The 19390-nt window shown below is 42.8% G+C and overlaps 1 protein-coding gene and 1 pseudogene across 8 annotated transcripts in view; one reads left to right on the top strand and one right to left on the bottom strand.

Annotated features, from left to right (window-relative positions):
• Tjp1 (tight junction protein 1) overlaps window positions 1-19390 on the top strand; it is a 268814-nt gene that overhangs the window by 15164 nt on the left and 234260 nt on the right. For all 8 annotated transcript variants that reach the window (XM_045144906.1, XM_045144904.1, XM_045144912.1 and 5 more), the window contains exon 2: window positions 328-460. In XM_045144906.1, the coding sequence (XP_045000841.1) occupies window positions 328-460 (133 nt within the window). The remainder of the gene's footprint in view (window positions 1-327; window positions 461-19390) is intronic.
• Window positions 5514-6896, bottom strand: LOC101605518 (annotated as a pseudogene).

The raw sequence follows: 19390 nt of genomic DNA, 5'->3' as shown, positions 1-19390 counted from the left end.
ACTGCCGGGGGGGGGGGGTGGGGGGAGCCAATGCCAAGTTGCCTAGGAAACCTCAGTCTGGTCTTACTTGCTTTTTTGTGATGGTTGTAGTGTTGACTTTTCCTGAATCTTAATGTTGCAATATTTGAACTCTTGTTATCAAAAATTTTAAACTAGCTAGCTGCCAAGACATATTCAGAAATGATATCTGATAGAATGTAGCTTCCTAGTTGGAAAATGAGTGTATGACATCTCCATAGCAACCCTTAAGTCAATACTTACCTCAAATTTGAGAAACATGTTCACCGGTAGACCTGCCTTATAAAGCATTTTCCCCCTCTCTTGCAGGGTAACACCGTCCTCTGAAAATCCTAATGGTGCTACTTGTAGTGTCAGCCAAGGAAAGCCTTCTCTGAGACGAATTAAAGGGCGACTACATAGAAGCAAAAGCCTTGATAGTATCGATTTCTGTGAGCTCACTGTAAGTGAACTGGCCAATGCTTTTATCTTTTCAAAAAAATATGAAAAGTTTGATGTTGTTACTTTATTTTCATAAAACTGCAACAGGCTTGTTTTGTGGAAGGCATTTATTTTTAAAGTGGCTTACCTAACAGGTTCCCAACCAGAATTCTTTCTTAGCTGGTGTGCACGTGATGCCTTTTTACTAACTGGCTCATAATGAAGATTCTACTGCAAAGACAGAGAATTAAGTCCTGACTCTGCAACAAAAATTAAATTGACTATAATATGACTGTGAATTTCTATGACAACCACAAATTCATTTTCATTTAAATGAGAACTTAAGTATCTGATTAAGTCCAAACACCCAATTTCCTGGTAGTATCAAACAGTAAAACTCAAGTAATACCAGGGTGGATCATGATTCTGTTAGTGGTGTTTTCTTCCTCAATGATAAACATGAATGCTGTGGGTGTTTTTTTTTTTGTTTTTTTTTTTTTTTTTTTTTTTTTGCAGTCCATGTGTCAGGTTTTCATATGGGTTTGTGGTATATTCATTCATGATTTTGAAGGAACACTGGCACTTGTAGGTCATATTCAACTAAGAGATACTGTAGTATTATAAAGGAATACTGGAATATTCTTTGCCTAGAAAGGTTTTATTTAAATGTATGTTATAGGATTCACTGGCAGATTAATGGATGTTTACAGTTTTTAGTAGACTATGTGTACTCATACAGAGATGGCTTAGCAGTTAAAGGTGCTTGCAATCACGGCCAGCTGGCCTGGGTTCAGTTTCCCGGTACCCATGTAATGCCAGATATACAACATGGTGCATGTGTCTGGAATTTGTTTGCAGTGGCAAGAGGCCCTGGCAAGCCATGCTCTCTCTCCCTCTCTCCCTCTTTCCTCATAAATAAATGAAATAAAATAAAAATAGTAGTCATCATCTACTAAGAGACAGAGTGAAGGAAATTAGAGTTAATATCTTAAAAAAAGAGAAAAATAAATTCTGAATCATAAAAATATTATTGACCATTGTTTCAAAAAAAAAAATCTATCAATGTAGCACTAGAGTATAGCATATGACAGACACTATTTTTATCCCTTACCTATAATTGATGAATACAAAAGCCCAGTAAATGTGAATGCTCTGTTTTTACTTCCTAAAATTTGTTTAGTTTTAGTCATTATTTTAATAAAATAATTTTATTCAATTATTTTACTTAAAATGGTTCCTGAACATTTTAGTACAAGACATAAGCATGTGGGATGTGATCTGTAAGTAAATATGTAACAAGTAACTAAGAAGTAAAGACAGTAGATTCTTGACAAGCCAGTCTAACAGTGAAAGTGACTAGAAAATGTACATATGCTTTAAATAAAGTGCCTGCTTTTTAAAGTGAAGTAGTGACTTTGAGAAATAAATCTGTATTTGTGGAAATGTGAGATGGACATTGACATTTTATTGGTTCTTTTTTATGATGTTCCACATCATGATCACTGATGCATAACCTGATAATGAATTAAGTTGACATGTTATCAAATGCATTTACATGCTTAAGCACTGTCATTCTTGTTGGAGAAGAGGCTAAACTTTCTTTATAACATATCAGGAGAAAGTTTTTCCTTGTTGATTACCCCTTATCTGAAATGCCTGAGAACAGGTATGTTTTCAATTCAGGATCTTTTATGTTTATCTTTTAGATTTTTGTAGATTTGTATAACTATAATGAGATATCTTGGCAATGGGGCCTCTAGTCAGAGCACAATATTCATCTATGCTTCATACACACTTTTAGACATAGCTTAAAGGTAGTTGTATTCAGTATTTGTAGTGAACTTACATTTGTAGTATAACTTGTCTCGTGAAATCAAATTCACAATTTATCCTATGTAGCAGCATGTCATTGCTCAAAATGTTTTGGATTTTCAGGTAACTTCTACTTTTTCACACAGATAAAATGCACATTTAAACTGTCAAGAACACTTGACAGAGGAAGTTACTCTTTTATTATAATTAGTATATTTGATAGTGTTGCTGTCTGGTTCGCATTGCTGGTAGAAATCACCCAACCAAGAGCAGCTTCTAGGAAAAAGAGGTTTATTTTGGCTTACAGGCTCGAGGGGAAGCTCCACGATGGCAGGGGAAAGCGATAGCATGAGCAGAGAGGGTGGACATCACCCCCTGGCCAACATAAGGTGGACAATAGCAAAAGGAGAGTGGGCCAAACACTGGCAAGGGGAAACTGACTATAATACCCATAAGCCCGCCCCCAGCAATACACTTCCTCCAGGAGGTGTTAATTCCCAAATCTCCATCAGCTGGGAACCTAGCATTCAGAACACCTAAGTTTATGGGGGACACCTGAATCAAACCACCACATTCCGCCCCTGGCCCCCATAAACTGATAACCATACAAGATGTAAAATGCAATGCGTTCAGTCTGACTCTAAAAGTCCCCATAGTTTTTATCAATCCCAATGATGTTTATACATCCCCATAGTCCAAGATCTTTTAACTGAGCCATAATACCAAAAAATAACCTCACAAAACCCATAATGGCACAGAATAAATATTCACACTGCAATAGATGGCATTGGGCATAGCAAAGACACATTCAACCAATACAAGATTTAAAACACCAGGGCAAACATCAAACTCTGTAGCTTCAAGTCCAGCAACTCTAGCCAGTGACAAATCTTCAAGTCTGATAAATCTAACCAGCAACAAGTCTCTGGCATTCCAATTCCGCCCCTCCAGCTAGGCTACTCACAGTCCTGGAAAACTTCATCGGGGCCTGCAGCTCCTTGGCAGCCATCTCATGGTCCTGGCATCTCCACTGGGTCCCACTGCAAGCCATGGTTCATCCTCATGGCCCCATGGGGTCTCTATGCAGGCAACCAGCAAACCTGCTTCACACTGCCCATGGTCATTTCCAAAACCCAAGACTGTGTTGCAAACTCAATGACCCTCTTTCCAGCATTTCTTATACTCCACAATACCAGGTAGGGTGCCAATTTGTTAATCCAAGGGCAAATAAAGCAGATTTGGAAGAATAGGACACTCCTTGGGCACTCAGGCCCCTTCAAAAGAGTCAACATTCTTCCTGTTGCCCCAGCACAGGTCAGCTAGCCCAGTCTCAAAGGTTGTAATCTCTCAGTTGCAGCTGAACAGGCAACAGTTTACCCAAAGATTTTTCTTTCTGTGCCATATCCCTCTGCTAACACCAGTTCATTTCTACGCAAAGCACAACTTCTCAGGACATGGACATAAGAGCAAGCTTTTCATACAAACTGCTAGCCCAGTCCAAGCAAAGCTCTTTCTCACCTTCATAAGCCAAACCTCACAGTCCATAGTTCTTACTGCATTCAGGTCTTGCAGCTCAGACCAGAATAGTCCACCAAGCTGTACTTATAGCACTGCAAGGCATCTCTTAGGCCAAGGTTTCAAATTCTCCCACTTTCCTCTTGAAAATCAGCTCTAAAAGGCCAAAGCCACACGGTCAGGTGTCTAGTAGCAACCCCACTCCTGGAACCACTTTACTGTTGCAGTCCGGTTTGCGTTGCTGGTAGAAATCACCCAACCAAGAGCAGCTTCTAGGAAAAAGAGGTTTATTTTGGCTTACAGGCTTGTGGGGAAGTTCTATGATGGCAGGAGAAAGTGATGGCATGATCAGAGGGTGGACATCACCCCCTGGCCAAAATAAGGTGGACAATAGCAACAGGAGAGTGTGCCAAACACTGGCAAGGGGAAACTGGCTATAATACCCATAAACCCGCCCCCAACAATACACTCCATCCAGGAGGTATTAATTCCCAAATCTCCATCAGCTGGGAATCTGGCATTCAGAACACCTAAGTTTATGGGGGACACCTGGCTCAAACCACCACAGATAGTTTACTGCTTGCCTTGCTTCATGTTAGACTTGATCTGGCTAAAGTCCACACAAGGAAGAAAATAGCATTACTCAAGTGCACTTCCCATCTGCAGAATTAATTTCTTTCTTATTTTTGATAACCTTCCGTATTTGATTTTTATCTCAAAAGTAAAAAGTTCAGCATCCCAGAAGGGAAAGCATTTTGGCGTTGAAGCTATAAGACAGAGAAAGGTCAGTTCCAGGGAGGAGTGGTGTTATAGTGCAATAGCACATGCACTTGGCTTCATGGATGATTTTCTTAACTTGCTTAATTTATTCAGATTACTTAATATACAATGATATAACTGTGGCCCCAAAGTGCACATAGTTAAAGCCTTCACCTGCAGCTAAGGGGAGAAGGCAGGAATGGTACCTTTGGGGTCAGTGATGAAGCAGGAATGATGGGCTGTGACCATGATCAGGCCCTCCTTAGATTCAGGGATGGAAAAATGGGCTGAGCAGGAGGGCTCAGGGTAGTCTCAGGCCAGGGCAAGAGAGTATAGACCTCCTCCTGGCCTAGGTCAGGAGCCCAGAGTGTCACATGGTTGACTGGACAGATGTCCAGAGGCCAGAGTCAGAAGTTTATCATTTTCTAGGAGGAGGTTGTGAGGGAGGTGCCCTTCAGGATAAACCAGACAGGACCACCTGCCCCAGGAGTGGAAATTGGGCTTAGCAGGCTGCAGTGAGGAAGATCTGAGGCAGGCACAGGGCCTGGATGCCCAGGCTGACAGGGCTCAAGGGTTGAGGAAGAGAGAGGTCAGAGGAGTTCCCAAGGCAGCCTGGCCCAGGAGCATCCTGGCTCATTGGACATGCTCAGGGAAAGCTGCATCCCCCTTAGGACCTCTCCATCTCTACTCTTCTCTTTCTCTTTCTCTTTCTCTTTTTTTCTTTTCTTTTCCTTCTCTCCTCTCCTCCCCTCCCCTCCCCTCTCCTCCCCTCCCCTCCCCTCCCCCTCTCCTCCCCTCCCCTCCCCTCCCCTCCCCTCCCCCCCTCCCCTCCCCTCTCCTCTCCTCTCCTCTCCTCTCCTCTCCTGGAAAGGAGCTGAGGAAATTGTCGTACAAATGTGCACTTATGAAGGGAGGCTGATCCCAGAGTGGAACCCTGGGATTTGTTCTTTCCATTGCTTGGGCTTCTACTGGTATGTTCAGTGCAGCCACTACCCATAACAGTGTATGCTGTGCATAGTGCTTTCAAACTTGAACTCCCCTGAGTGCATCATTGACCGCAGGATAGACAGGTTCTGGACCTTGATAACCCAGTAGCCAAACTGGATTCCTATTATGAGATAGGTCACAAACTTCTGAATGGAGCCATTCTCCTGGGTGAAGCCCAATATGCCCTTCTCAGTCTTCACCTTCTCCTCCTTCACATTGTTTATGATTGAAAGGCATCCAGCAAACCCATGCCCCATTACTTCTTGACAGGAGTAGCAACACTCCTTAGCCTCCACAATGGCAGCCTGCATGGAAACCCATTGTCAGTGTGGAGACTCCAAGCCCCAGGGCCTTGAGTATATGCCTAGCAATCTGTAGGCCACCATCAACCATGAGTGGTACCCAAGCACTGGGCATACCTGAACACTTTGTACACAGCAGTGCCCTGTGGATGGTCACAGGCCATCACTTCTTGATTGATGCAGATGGAGCTGTGGCCTGTGTCCACATGCAGCCTATCCACCAGCATCAATCAGGTGCTTGACCTGGGCTGCTGTCACCATATTCACCCCAGTCACCTGGAGGTGAGCGTATATTTCTGCTTGATGTAGTAAACACGGTGATCTGATTCACTGAGTTCTCATGGGATGACTATTGGTGCCTGCCTAGGCAAGCAGGTCCAGGTGGTATTTTTCATCCTGTGTGCACACAGCTGCCCCACACAATAGCTGCTTGTGGGAGTCCAGTTCTTTAGGTCTGTGCCTGCACTGATGGCCACCACCTCATGGTGATCACTGACATTTAGCAGCTTTCCTTTCTTGCTGTATTGCATTTGTCTCTTTCAACATCACACCAGCTGGACCAGCTCTATCCACAGTGTTATCACATTGCTGAGGAAGGTGTCATGGTCCTTCTCAGTAAGGAAGTCAGTATCTCAGTCCACCAGCTTACTACCCCTGGAACCTGTTAATGATGGGGATGCCAGAGAAGCTGTGCCATATTGGCCTCCAGCACATTACCTGTGGTATGTGAGGGGCACAGAACCATAGGGTTGGTGGTGAAGCCCTGCTCAAACTTCTTGACCTTCAACATTTTGTTGGCCTAGATCACTGGTGTGCAGTTGTGCTTAATGAAACCAATTCTTCCCATCAGAGCCCTGTCACAGCGTCCATGGGAGAGGAAATCAGTGGTATCTTCTTCAGTGTGACCTGGGTCAGGGCTGATGTCGCATCTGCCTCATCAGCTATGAAGTCCTTGAATCCTGGCAGGATCAGGAAGTCATTGTGCATGAGGCTATCAGTGCTGACAAAGAGCTGCCGCTGTATGGTGACCCCATCCTCGGGGCCCTGCTGATCAGATAGTCCCCCCTTACTGCTGAGAGTCATTACCATCTGACCCAACATAATAGCCATCCACCCACTGCTGCTCTTTGTTACTTTTTTTGTGTGTGTGTGCCCTGAAAGACTTTAGCATACGATTGTCCATCTCCTTTTACTAGTGGGAAAACATTAACAAAATCCTGTGGTTGCAATCAGTTTGATTTTTTTCACAATTTGAATTTATTTTCTTTCTCAGGTCTTCACAGTCATGGTTGGTAGGGCAGCAATTTATTTTTATTTTACTTTTGAACATGTATAGAGTGTTAAGAGTTTTTATATTGAATGTGTTCCATTTTTAGAACAGCCATAAACTGATTCTGCAAAAACAGTATTTTCAAGAGAGCTTAATAGCTTGGCTGCTCCTACTTCATATCACAAACATGGTACTTAATACTGTAATGTTTAGTTACATGAGTGTTACTAAACATGGGACTTAAAAGGAATTTTTGCTATGCTTTAAAAATTCCATCTTTTATTAAAAAATAAAAAGCCGGGCGTGGTGGTGCATACCTTTAGTTCCAGCACTCGGAAGGCAGAGGTAGGAGGATTGCCGTGAGTTCACGGCCACCCTGAGATTACATAGTGAATTCCAGGTCAGCCTTGGCTAGAGTGAGGCCCTACCTCAAAAAAAAAAAAAAAAAAAAAACAACTTAATCCAGTTTATGCATTAAAAAAAAAAAAATGTTAGCCAAGCATGGAGTCACACGCCTTTAATGGAGAGGCAGAGGTAGGAGGATCACTGTGAGTTTGAAGCCACCGTGAGACTACCTAGTGAATTTCAGGTCAGCCTGAGCTAGAATGGGACCCTACCTCAAAAAAAAGAAAGTTTTACACTTCTGGAACTTGGATTGGATAAAGGTTTCATAGGAGGGGAAAGATGTTGAGAATTAGTTTTCAGGCTTGGGTTATAAATCAGGGAATGAGTGCTTGTCTGGATGTGGACATTCTAGCTCCTTTTATAAACCCTACAGTATAATTGACTGGCATCCTACTTTACTGGAGAGCCTGGCTTCTAGCCAATTTTCCTGTATCCCAAGATACTTGGTGAAATTTTCCTAGACAAGGCATGAACTGGATTGTTTGTTTTGTAGATGTACCTAGAAGATCTGAGCTTCTCCTTGACTATATTTATTTATGTATGGAGGGGGGAGGGAGAGAATGGACATACCAAGGTCTCCAGCCACTAAGAGTGAACTCCAGACACATGCCCCACCATGTGTATCTAGCTTATGTGGATTCTGGGGAATTGAGCCTGGGTCCTTAGGCTTCCCAGACAACTGCCTTAACCACTAACCCTTTTTATAGGTAAAATGCTATAGCTAACTATAGATCAAAAAATATTTGAATGGGCTGGAGAGATGGCTTAGGAGTAGGTGGTGCAGGCATCTGGAGTTTGTTTACAGTGGCTAGAGGACCTGGTGTACCCATACATTCTCTCTCTCTCTCAGATAAATAAATAATATTTTTAAAATATTTGAAACAACTTGTTTCTATACTGAACATTTTAGACTTTTCTTGTTGTTATTACCCAAACAATATGACAATTACTTATATAAAATTTTCATTGCATTAAGTATGATAAATAATCTAGAGATACGTTAAGTGTATATGGGAGGATATGTATAGCATATATATTAAAATACTGTGCCAGTTTTTATTAAGGCCTTGAGCATCCTTGGATTTTGGCATACATATGGTCCTAGAGCCAATATCTTCTGGAACTAAGGGTGACTATGTGGAGGTAGACAGTCATTAATAAGAAGAAAATGAGCATTGTCCTTCAATATTTACATACTTAGCTATTCAGCTTAACTTGGTCATCATTATAGGTTCAGAGTGGTAGGTTTGCATTTTTGTTTCTGTTCCTCTTCTTGGGTTCTAAATATATAAAGAATTTTAAGGAATGTTTGGAGGAGATAAAGAGAGAGAGATATTGCTTAAAATCTTTCATCTTTTCTTCATCATATTTCCTCCCTAAGGTGGGGGTGTGGAGCCAGTCGGGTAAAGTTCATTCATTCAGTTTATGGGGAATCAATCTATCTAGAGCTTAGATAATTTATTTTTTACTCTGTGAGGGTAAACCTAAATTACCACCTAAATATTTTTTTAACCAACAGAATACTACAAAAGGTTTTCAGCACAATAAACAGAAATAGCAATTCAGTTAATAATCTGTGGTAATGTGCCCTTGGCCCTGGATGCAGTAATCACTGGTACCCTTTAGGCAGAAATGATAGACACTGTGAATCCTTAGAGAAGGTCTGCCATGAAAGGGGCCTAGGGTCTTTGTGAAGCAGCCCAAGTAACAGTTCTCTAGGGTTTCTTTTTAATGATCATCAGTCTTTCACATTTGAAAAGATTTTTTTTTCACTTGATAAAGAGGAATGTCTGAGAAATCTCATAAAAAAGGTATGTAACTACATGAAGATATCGATGAAAATTTATTCATCTCCTTTCAACTTCAAGACCTCTTACTATAAAATCTGTGGGACAACCAGAGACCTGGCAGCTGAACAAGAAAAATAAACAGTGATAATTGAGTATTAAAATAGTGAGGATTAAGAAGCAAGAGGATATGTAAGATAATATAACACAATGGAAATATAGTCCAATAATACAACCAACTTATCTCTTGAGCTCTCTTTTTTTATTTATTTTTTAAAGTTTTTTTGTTATTTATATATTTATTTGAGAGTGACAGAGAGAGAAAGAGGCAGAAGATAGGTAGAGAATGGGCACACCAGGGCCTCCAGCCACTTCAAAGGAACTCCAGACATGTGCGTCCCTTGTGCATCTGGCTAACGTGGGTCCTGGGGAATCGAGCCTCGAACCGGGGTCCTTAGGCCTGACAGGCAAGTGCTTGATTGCTAAGCCATCTCTCCAGCCCTCTTGAGCTCTCTTATGGGAAACATGCCAAAGAGCTTTCAAATAAGGGAGAAGCTTTTGGGGTAGGCAAAGTGCATGTGCCTTGTGGAGGTATTAGGAGTGGTGTGGGTGGGTGGGTGGAAGGAATATTAGAGGTAGAGTTGGAACTGGAAGTGGTGATTATGGCAGTGGAAATGGTAAAGGTGGTAACAGAGGCTGTGCTAAAAGTGGAAGAGGTACTATTAGTGGTGGTAGCATGCTTTGGTGGTAGAGAAGGTAGGGGTGGTGTTAGAAGTAGGAGAGATGGTAGAGGTCGTGTTTTGGTGATGGAAGGGTTAGTAAAGGTAGGGATGATGTGGTGGAGGATATGGTGAGCTCGAATTATTTGATGGTGGTGATAGATGTTGTGGAGGTGGTCATAGAAGAGGTGAAGATGGGGATGCAGAGATGGCTTGGTGGTTAAGGTACTTGCCTACAAAGCCTAAGGACCCAGTTTTGATTCCCTAGAACCCATGTGGTACATGCAACTGGAGTTTGTTTGCAGTGGCAGTGGCTAATGGCACTGGTGTGCCCATTCTTTCTCCCCCTCTCTCTCTCTCTCTCTAAAAAGTAACAGTTAAGAAAAAGATGAGGTGAAGGTGGTAGTGGAAGTAGAATATGTTGTTGGTGGTGATGGAAGTAATGATGGTAGATGTTGTGGAGGTACAGGTGTCAATGATAGAGTGGCAGAGGTGGAGTGTTTTGGTGATGGAGAGGCACAGATAGTAGAGACGGCAGTGAAAATAAGCATATTATGGTGGAAGAGGTGGAGGTAGTTCAGTGAGGTGGAGATAGTGTGCTTTGGTGATGGAAGAGGCAGTAGTGGTAGAGGTAGAGATGGAGGTAGGAAATGTGGAGGTGAGAAAGGTAATGGTAGAGATAGAAGAGGTAGAGGCAGTAGAGATGGAAAGGGTAGACGTGGTAGAGGTGGTAGAGGTGGCGGTGGTGGAATTGGAGGTGGTGGATGGTTCATGATTTAGGTATACATGTCAAAAATTTGCATGAGGGCTGGAGAGATGGCTTAGCAGTTAAGCACTTGCCTGTGAAGCCTAAGGACCGCGGTTCAAGGCTCGATTCCCCAGCACCCATGTTAGCCAGATGCACAAGGGGTGCACACGTCTGGAGTTCGTTTGCAGTGGCTGGAGGCCCTGGCACGCCCATCCTCTCTCTCTCTATCAGCCTCATTCTCTCTCTGTCTGTCCCTCTCAAATAAATAAATAAAAATGGTATGAAATAAATACAACCAAGTTTAAAAAGATAGAAAAGCTAAAACCAAAGATAGAAAAGTATGTGATACATTTTAGGAAAAAGTATGGCCAGGTAGCTAAAATTCAAAGAGGTATAATGGATGAAGTAATATTGTGAAAACTTGTCTATCCAGAGAAAATTCTTCCCCAAGTTCCCTCATTCTAAGACATCTTTGTGTTGCTATACAGCCTTATAGTTATATTGTTGTAATTTATATGTACATATCACCTCTCCAATTTCAAATATAGGCTGTATTTCATAAAGCTGGGTTGTTTTCTAACATCTGGCATAATGTTAAGGGCTAAGTAGAGCTCACTCTGTAAATGTTTGTTGACCAAATAAGAAGATATGATTAAGTGAACAAATGGCCTTGATGGCAGTCAGGCCATGAGGTGTGTTGAAAATGGAAACAGCAATCATATTTTCACTGTTGCTTTCAATGTCGGTGACCATGGGAAAGAATTAGCCAGGACTGGTCTGGTGTTTTCCCGGCAGAAACACCCCAGAAAAGGTACTGTGCTTCTCTTGGCAGCTAATATCAGAGAGCCCATGATGTCATGCCATTCCACCATGTAATCCTGGTCATAATATGTCGGCCAGTTTTCTTCACTTTAATTCGCCATTCTATTGTAACCAATGAGCATTTGGTGGAGTGAGAGTCCAAGACTACACCAGTGTTTCTCTTCAGACTTTCACCCTGTAGTCTTAGCTTCCACAGATGATGCTAAGTCAGCCTCCTCTGGATTGGCTCACAAGTCATGATTTTCTGTTCCTTCCATGCCTTCTGCCAACCTCAGCTGGCATTTTACTAGAAATAAAAGTTTTCCTTTTCTGTCACGACCAATGCAGCTATGGCCTGTTAGGGGCGACTCGAGGATTAGAAGGAAAGAAACAAACACACAAGTAATAGAGTGAAAGCTGGGATGGGTGGTCTGCAGGCTCTGCTGGAGACACTGTAGTATCACCCAACCAGCACTGGCTTAATTTATACTCAAGCAGAATAAGTTGAAAAAGCATGGGAACAGTGGTGGGAGGCAGTGGAGGACAAGGTCAGAGGATGTAGGAATGAGGCATTTGCAGACTTGTTTTTCTGCACTACTGTCTTCTGCACAAGGTCAGGTCCGTGCATACAGTCCAAGAGGAGGAATTAAGGAGGAGCTGTGCCCCGCTCCAATCTCTGTCAGTTCAGCTGGAGGTAGACATAGCTGTGCCTATATCAGTGGCTCCTACTGGCTATGGCTCTCTATACATAACCTATTTATCTTTACTTTCATTCATTTCTTTTTTTTTAAATTATTTATTTATTTATTTGAGAGTGACAGACACAGAGAGAAACACAGATAGAGGGAGAGAGAGAGAATGGGCGCGCCAGGGCTTCCAGCCTCTGCAAACGAACTCCAGACGCGTGCGCCCCCTTGTGCATCTGGCTAACGTGGGACCTGGGGAACCGAGCCTCGAACCGGGGTCCTTAGGCTTCACAGGCAAGCGCTTAACTGCTAAGCCATCTCTCCAGCCCTCATTCATTTCTTTATGTCACTGTGGAGGCCATGAATTCCTGTTTTATCCAGTGGATCGCTAAGTATCTCTTGACAATCAAATTTTACTGACTTAGCCAGTAGAAGCTCTTTCTGACTGCCTCCTGTGCTATTTTGACATGTCCTCAGTCTTTGAACATTCCCTTGTTTTCTGTATAATGTGCTCTGGCCTCTATCTGTGCTGTTGGTGCCCAGTCACAAATAAGCCATTGCTTCAAGGAAGCTCTGGATCCTTTGGATAGAGGAGGGTACTTAAGCCAAGGTGCAGGGCCCGTTGTTCTCATTGCTTTCATGTCTTTTGCTCTCTTAGCAGAAACAAGCATACAAACATGTACACGCACACATAATCATTTATAACTGTTGTGTGCTTCATGGCCTTGAGGTTTTTAATTACTTCTAATTTTGTATATAAACGTTTCCTTTAAATATGTTACAGGACAGATACAGTATGTAAATATGTTACAGGATAATTTTTTTTTTAATTTTTACATTTATTTATTAGAGAAAGAAAGAGAGAAAGAGAAAAAAAGAGAAAGGGCATACCAGGACCTCCAGCCACTGCAAATGAACTCCAGACATGTTCACCCCTTGTGCATCTGTCTAACGTGGGTTATGGGAAATCAAACCTGGGTCTTTTGGCTTTGCAGGCAAACACCTTAACCGCTAAGCCATCCCTCCAGCCCACTAAAAGATTTTAATTTAGTGTTGCTTTTTGTATGTAGAATATGTGTGCGTGGTGTGTATGTATGATTGCATGTGTGTGGGTGCACATGTGTTTATTTCTCTCCTATGCATTTATTGAAGCAGTCCCTCTCACTGAAGACAGGCTTGCTAATTCTGTGAGACTAAGTAGCCAGCAAGCCCCAGGGACTCCCTGTTTCCACCTGTGGCACCCTGAGCTCCGAGGTGTGCCACCATCATACCCAGCATTTTCATGGGTTCTGGCGACCTGAACTCAGGTCCTCACACTTGCACAGCCAGCACCTTACTGACCAGATCATTTCCCCAGCTTCCCTTAGTGTTTTTAATATGTATTAAAAGAAATCAAAGCTTTTGACTTGCAAAGTACTCATATGATCTCCTTACTGTAAACTAATTCAAGGAAGGTTAGGTAAATTCATGGACTGGACAGTAAGTTAGTTTGTAGCACACAGCCATGCCACTAATCCCTTATGTCAAGGGAGGATTCATTCATTCCCACCCGCCTCCCTTCTCTCTCTTATCTCTTTAAATCCCTATAGTTTAGATGAAAACCTGATGGACTGGAGGTCTTGGATTTACTAGTGTCTTACTAGAGTTTATAGCAGTTTTACTGTTGGGACTTAATCTGTGGCCCCTCTCCTCCATGAGAAAGTGAGCTCCATCAAGGTGGAGGCTGAGTGTTCATTCATATCTCCTCAATGTACAGTATGTTGTTTTGTCCATGTAGGTGCTTTAGTTGGGTGTGGTGGTGCACGCCTTTAATCCCAGCACTCAGGAGACAGAGGTTAGAGAACCACTGTGTGTTCAAGGCCAGCCTGAGACTAATTCCAGGTCAGCCTGGGCTAGAGTGAGACCCTAACTGAAAACAACAACAAAAAAAAATGTTGATTTGCCAAAATACAGAGTGCTCGTGCAAAAAGAGAGAGAGAGAAGAAAACATCCTCACAGCTATTCACACATAGATCATCTCTTTGGGGTTCCTGGTCCTTGTGGGTTGGCCCTCCCTTGTTACGGTTTACTAAGCTAGCACTTGGCATAAGTCGCCAGCCCTTCATCTGCAAACTAGGCATGACAACAGAGGATGGCAAGACCCCTGTCGACCCCAAGGGTGGGGAATGCACTGCTGGGAGGGGTGTGGGGGGAAGGACTCTCCCAGGATTATCACTGTCATTAATTTCCAAAGAATAAGGAGTCAAAGAGATCTGAGGCTGATCTGCAGGAGAAACCTAGCTATTTACATAACATTAGGAATTCCAGAAGCCAGCCTAAATACATTTTGCCAAGTGACAACTAATTAGTGGTAGATTTTTGCCCTTGTCACTTTCTTCAATAAACTGCACTCATGGTTGCATTCATCTAACCTCTTACCAAGCCTTGTGAGGATTTATGTTTTTTTAAAGAAATAATTCTAAGTGCAGTGTCTATAAGAACTCCATTCTTTTTTATTTTTTTTGGTTTTTCGAGGTAGGGTCTCACTCTGGTCCAGGCTGATCTGGAATTAACTCTGTCATCTCAGGGTGGCCTTGAACTCATTGCAATCCTAAGAACTCCATTCTTACAAGTAGTGTTAGCATCCATCTCTGTCCAGCAGGCTGTCTAGATTAGCTTTACAGCTCAAAATTTTCTCTTTTGTATTTGTGCTAGCATCTTCTACCTCTTTAGAGTTTTTCCAGTAGCAACTACTAGTTGGTTTGTTTGTTGGCTCTGGTTTTAGACAGAAGTCAATAAGAAACAGGCCTTTTAGAAATTTAGTTCTTAATGAAATGAACAGAAAAATATAATGTCAAAGAAGAAACTGTGAGGCCTTCAGAATCTGCTTAATGTATGGTTCATAAAGTCTCCTGTGGAAGTAGTTCTTGGATGCTTCAGTTCAGATCTTGAATGACCCCTCCCAAAAGGCTTGGTTTCCTAACCTTTAGCATGCTTAGGAGATGGTAGAACTGTTAACTGGTGGGGTCCCTGGAAGTGGATATTATGACTCTGGCCCCTGTCTGTCTTCCCCTAACTTCTTGGCCATCGTGAGGTAAACAGGCTTTGTTCTGCATATACTCTGCCCATGGTGTACTGGGCTGCTACTAGCCCAAAGCAACTATGGACTGAAACCATGACCCAAAATAAGTCTTTGCCCCTTTTAAGTGGATAATCTCAGGTATTTTGTTGCAGTAATAGCAAGCTAATTATCACACTGGCTTTTACCGCTCTTCATTTCTAGATTTTAGATTTAGGTCTTGTCTGGACTGAAGAGCAGCTGCCACCTTTCCTCTTCATTTCCCCAACCAACCATCTGCCCACAGCCTCTGCATGCAGATTAAAGGACTGGCCTCCCAGCCAGGACACATTGTAACCATGCCTCATTATAGTTCATGGAGACTTCCCTCCCCACACACTCACCCCATCATCACGACTTTGTTATCAGCAGCAGCATTTACCTGCATTTAGATGTCTGATAGAGCCTGGACATTGTCTACAGCCATGAAAGCAGTGCAAGGTGCTTCAGGGCCATAAGTGCCTAAAGCTCCTTGGGACAGAAAACATCACAAAGAAGGTGGCCACTGAGCTGGACCTGAAAGGTCACACATGACTTTGTTAGGACAAAATGTGTGGAGATGGTCATCAGCTTGAGGGAGCAGAGGAGAGAATGAAGCTGGAGCTGGGTGAAGGACCCGAGCCATAGAGCACTGCAGAAATGCCCTAGGCTAGAGAGGGTCATGCATAGGATACCCACCTTCCCTTCCAGCCAGTAGTTTTTCTGTTCTGCTTTCGGGAGAGGGACACAAATCATTTCTTTGGAAAATGGAGTTTTGCTGCTGGGATAGGAATGCTAATGTAAGAGCCAGGGGCAGATGGGCAGAGGACCCAGCTAAGGACATTCAGAGGGGAAAGATGAAGAAACTGAGGAAGGGGAGTTTCCAGGGAGCATATGATCCACAGAGGCCTTAGCCGTAAATGCAGAGGGAGGATAAAGGCAGCCAGGGGAAGAGAAGGTCATTTGAGGAGGCAAGGCAGATCTAGCACTCATTTTTTTTTTTTAATCCTTAGAGGGAAGATAGTATAATTTTTTCATATAGTCCCAGAACAGAGAGCTGGCACTGTTTTAGAATCTCAGAACTGATGTCATACATTTTTGAAAGTCTGTACCTCCACTCCCTTCCCCTGAAAGGGGTCAAGGGTAGTGGAGTTCAGCCTTCCAGTACTTTGCTTGGGGTGGTTAGTGGGGCAAATGGAGAGTGTGGGGGCATCTGGAGGTGATTGGTGATAGTGGCTGATGACACTGGCCCAGCAGACAGGCCAGAGGAGGCTAAAAATATAGAAATTAAAAGAACATCTTCATGAGTATTGAATAAGTTAATTTATGGAAATAATTTGTTATGTAACATGGGTCTGCTTCAGCTTTTCACAGGTCATCTTATTTCATTATTTTTCACTTAATGAGCAGAATCATTTGTTTTCCACATTTATTACTGAACAGAACAAATCATTCTCAAGGAACGTAACAAATAGCATAGTTCATATGTCGATTTGTGTGTACATGTACACACATGAAGAATTTCAAGTGTATGTAGGAAATATTATGACTTATTTTAATACCAGTATTTTATTTTTACTTATGTAACTGGGTAGTTTTAATTCACCTGGTTATCATGTGACTTCTAGCATAAGAGTGAAAAAAATGTGAGTTTCAGAATATGATTTCTATTTCTAAACATGGCTATATATTTGCAGTGCTGGTAGGAACAAATCCAGGGTCTTCCACCTGCTATGCTAATGCTCTGATACTGAGCTCCATTCCCATCCTTTGGTTTTTGAATCAGTATCCCTCTATGTAGCTCAAGCTATCTGGCCTTGAATTCATTATGCAGCCTAGGTCTCCGGTCTCAAACTCAGGCTTCTCCTGTCTTAGCCTCCTGAGCACTGGAATTATAGGCATGCACTACCATGCCTAATTTCAACCATTCTTTTTGGGAGAAGTCCTATATTTCATGTAGCTGTGTATGGCTTATGGCATACCTGAGAATACAGACTGACAGGGAATATTTTCTGCCTTATGGCAAGAGGGAAACAAAATCTTGTTTTCTTCAGTTATGACTTCACAGGCCATGGGAAGACTTTTTTTTTGAGTTTAATCTGCAAGCTGTCACAAAACCCAACATTCTCTAGAATATTATGACCTGTTTGTTGTAGAAATCTCACTTTTGGAGTCACTAGTGCATAACAACTCTGTTTTCAAAGATTGCTGTGCAATTACATAGAATTTTGGTCCTTTCAGGCTGCTATAACAAAATGCCAGAGACTGAGTGTTTTGTCAATAAAGATATATGTGTTTCTCATGGTTCTAGAGACTGAGAAGTCCAAGATCAAAGCAGAGACAGATTTGGAGTCCAGTAGAAAGAGGGTAGGTTGGCCTCCAATGTAAGGGGATCCTACTGCCAGGGTTTGCACATGCTGAGCAGCTGCTCTACCAGTGAGCCACTTCCCCAGATGACTCTCTTTTTACAGGCATCTCACTGTGTCCTCAAGGGGCCAAAGGAGAGTACAAGTTCTTTCAGGAAGCACCAAGCCCATTCATGAAGCTGCCACATTCATGACCTGATCACTTCCCAAAGGCTCGCCTCTTGCTGCTATTACCTTGGAGGTAGGATTTCAACACATGAAGGGGAGGGGAGTGAAGCAAACACAGAATTCAAAGACTAGTATATGTACAGCTGGAATGGTGTGGGTTTTGCCTTCTCTTGTGACTCACTCACACTGTAACCAGCCTTTGCCTGCAAAGTTCTGAGAGCCAGGCCTGGGGCCTAAGGATGGGCCTGGCAGGGACTGAGTATAAGTTTGGGAAATGGCTGCTGGTGGGAAAAGCTTGATACCTGTAAACTTTTTAAAAATGTTTTATTTATTTGCAAGCAGAAAGAGAAAGAGAGAAATAAAGAAGAGAGACAGACAGAGAGAGAATGGGTGCACTAGGGCCTGTAGCCACTGCAAACAAACTCCAGATGCATGTGCCCCTTGTGCATCTGGCTTATGTGGGTCCTGGGGAATTGAACCTGGGTACTTTGGCTTCACAGGCAAACACCTTAACCGCTAAGCCATCTCTCTAGCCCTGATACCTGTAAACTCTTATTTGAGAAGTACATGGAATTGGAATGAGAGAGGGTTGAAACGTTCTAGAAGGGGCATTCATACCACACCCAGCAGCAGGTGAGCAGGTTAGGTTCACAGTGTGGGTTCAGCCCAGGCAATACCAAAAGCCCAAAGGCCCAGATGCCTCTTAAGCTCTCAATACCAGCTAGACCATGTGACCTTTGCTATTAACTGAAGATCTTGAGCAGTGAGGCATGGCCAGCATGATATACTTGTGAACAGGGAAGATGTCATTGACGTTGAGCCTGAACATTATCTCAGGATTTGACTGTTCCACTTTTGCTGCAACCGTGGACTCTTACATAAGGTTTTACAGAGGCAAGCTGTTATGTCCATGCTCCCGATGTTACTGTCTATGTGTTCACATTGCCCACATCGAGCATAGGAAAAGTATATTTCTGTTGAGTAGGCCTTATCCTCAGTCTTCAGTGGACACACAGTAATTTTAGGTAGAATCTCCTCCCCTCAGGGCAAGCTGGCCAGCCGCAGTGGCAATTCAGCAGGCCACAGGGGGGCAGCACTCTCTAGTGTGTGTGTTGGACTGCGCTGCTGAAGCTCCACTTTCTGTGGTTAACACACTATTTTGTTGCCCCTGTTGTCACCCCTCATAGCTCTGCCTAAAGTTATGACAGGTGGACTTTAATGTGGAAATGAAAGTGGTAAAACGTTTCCAATTTGGCTCGCTAGCTGCAACTAATACTTGGAACAATGCCAAATGGGAGAGTGGGAAATCCAGCTACACCGTGCTTGTTCAAGGGTGAATTATGATAAATTAAGGATAGTAGTAGAATGGAAGCAGTAACCCTAGTTTACTCTTTGGGGAGAAAACAAAAATGTAGGCATTTCAGCACTGCTTTGAAGTGTTATGTGCTATCAGTAACAAGTCAAGCTTTTTTGTTGTGGTGTTTTACTTAAGTGGGTCTAAATTTATTATTTAAGGCTAGCTGTTTAACTAAACTTCAAACAAGACTTTTG

The sequence above is a fragment of the Jaculus jaculus genome, chromosome 3, assembly GCF_020740685.1.
Source record: "Jaculus jaculus isolate mJacJac1 chromosome 3, mJacJac1.mat.Y.cur, whole genome shotgun sequence".
NCBI classification, from domain to species: Eukaryota; Metazoa; Chordata; class Mammalia; order Rodentia; family Dipodidae; genus Jaculus; species Jaculus jaculus.
Note: the sequence above shows the minus strand (reverse complement) of the source record. Positions and strands in the feature narration are given on the sequence as shown.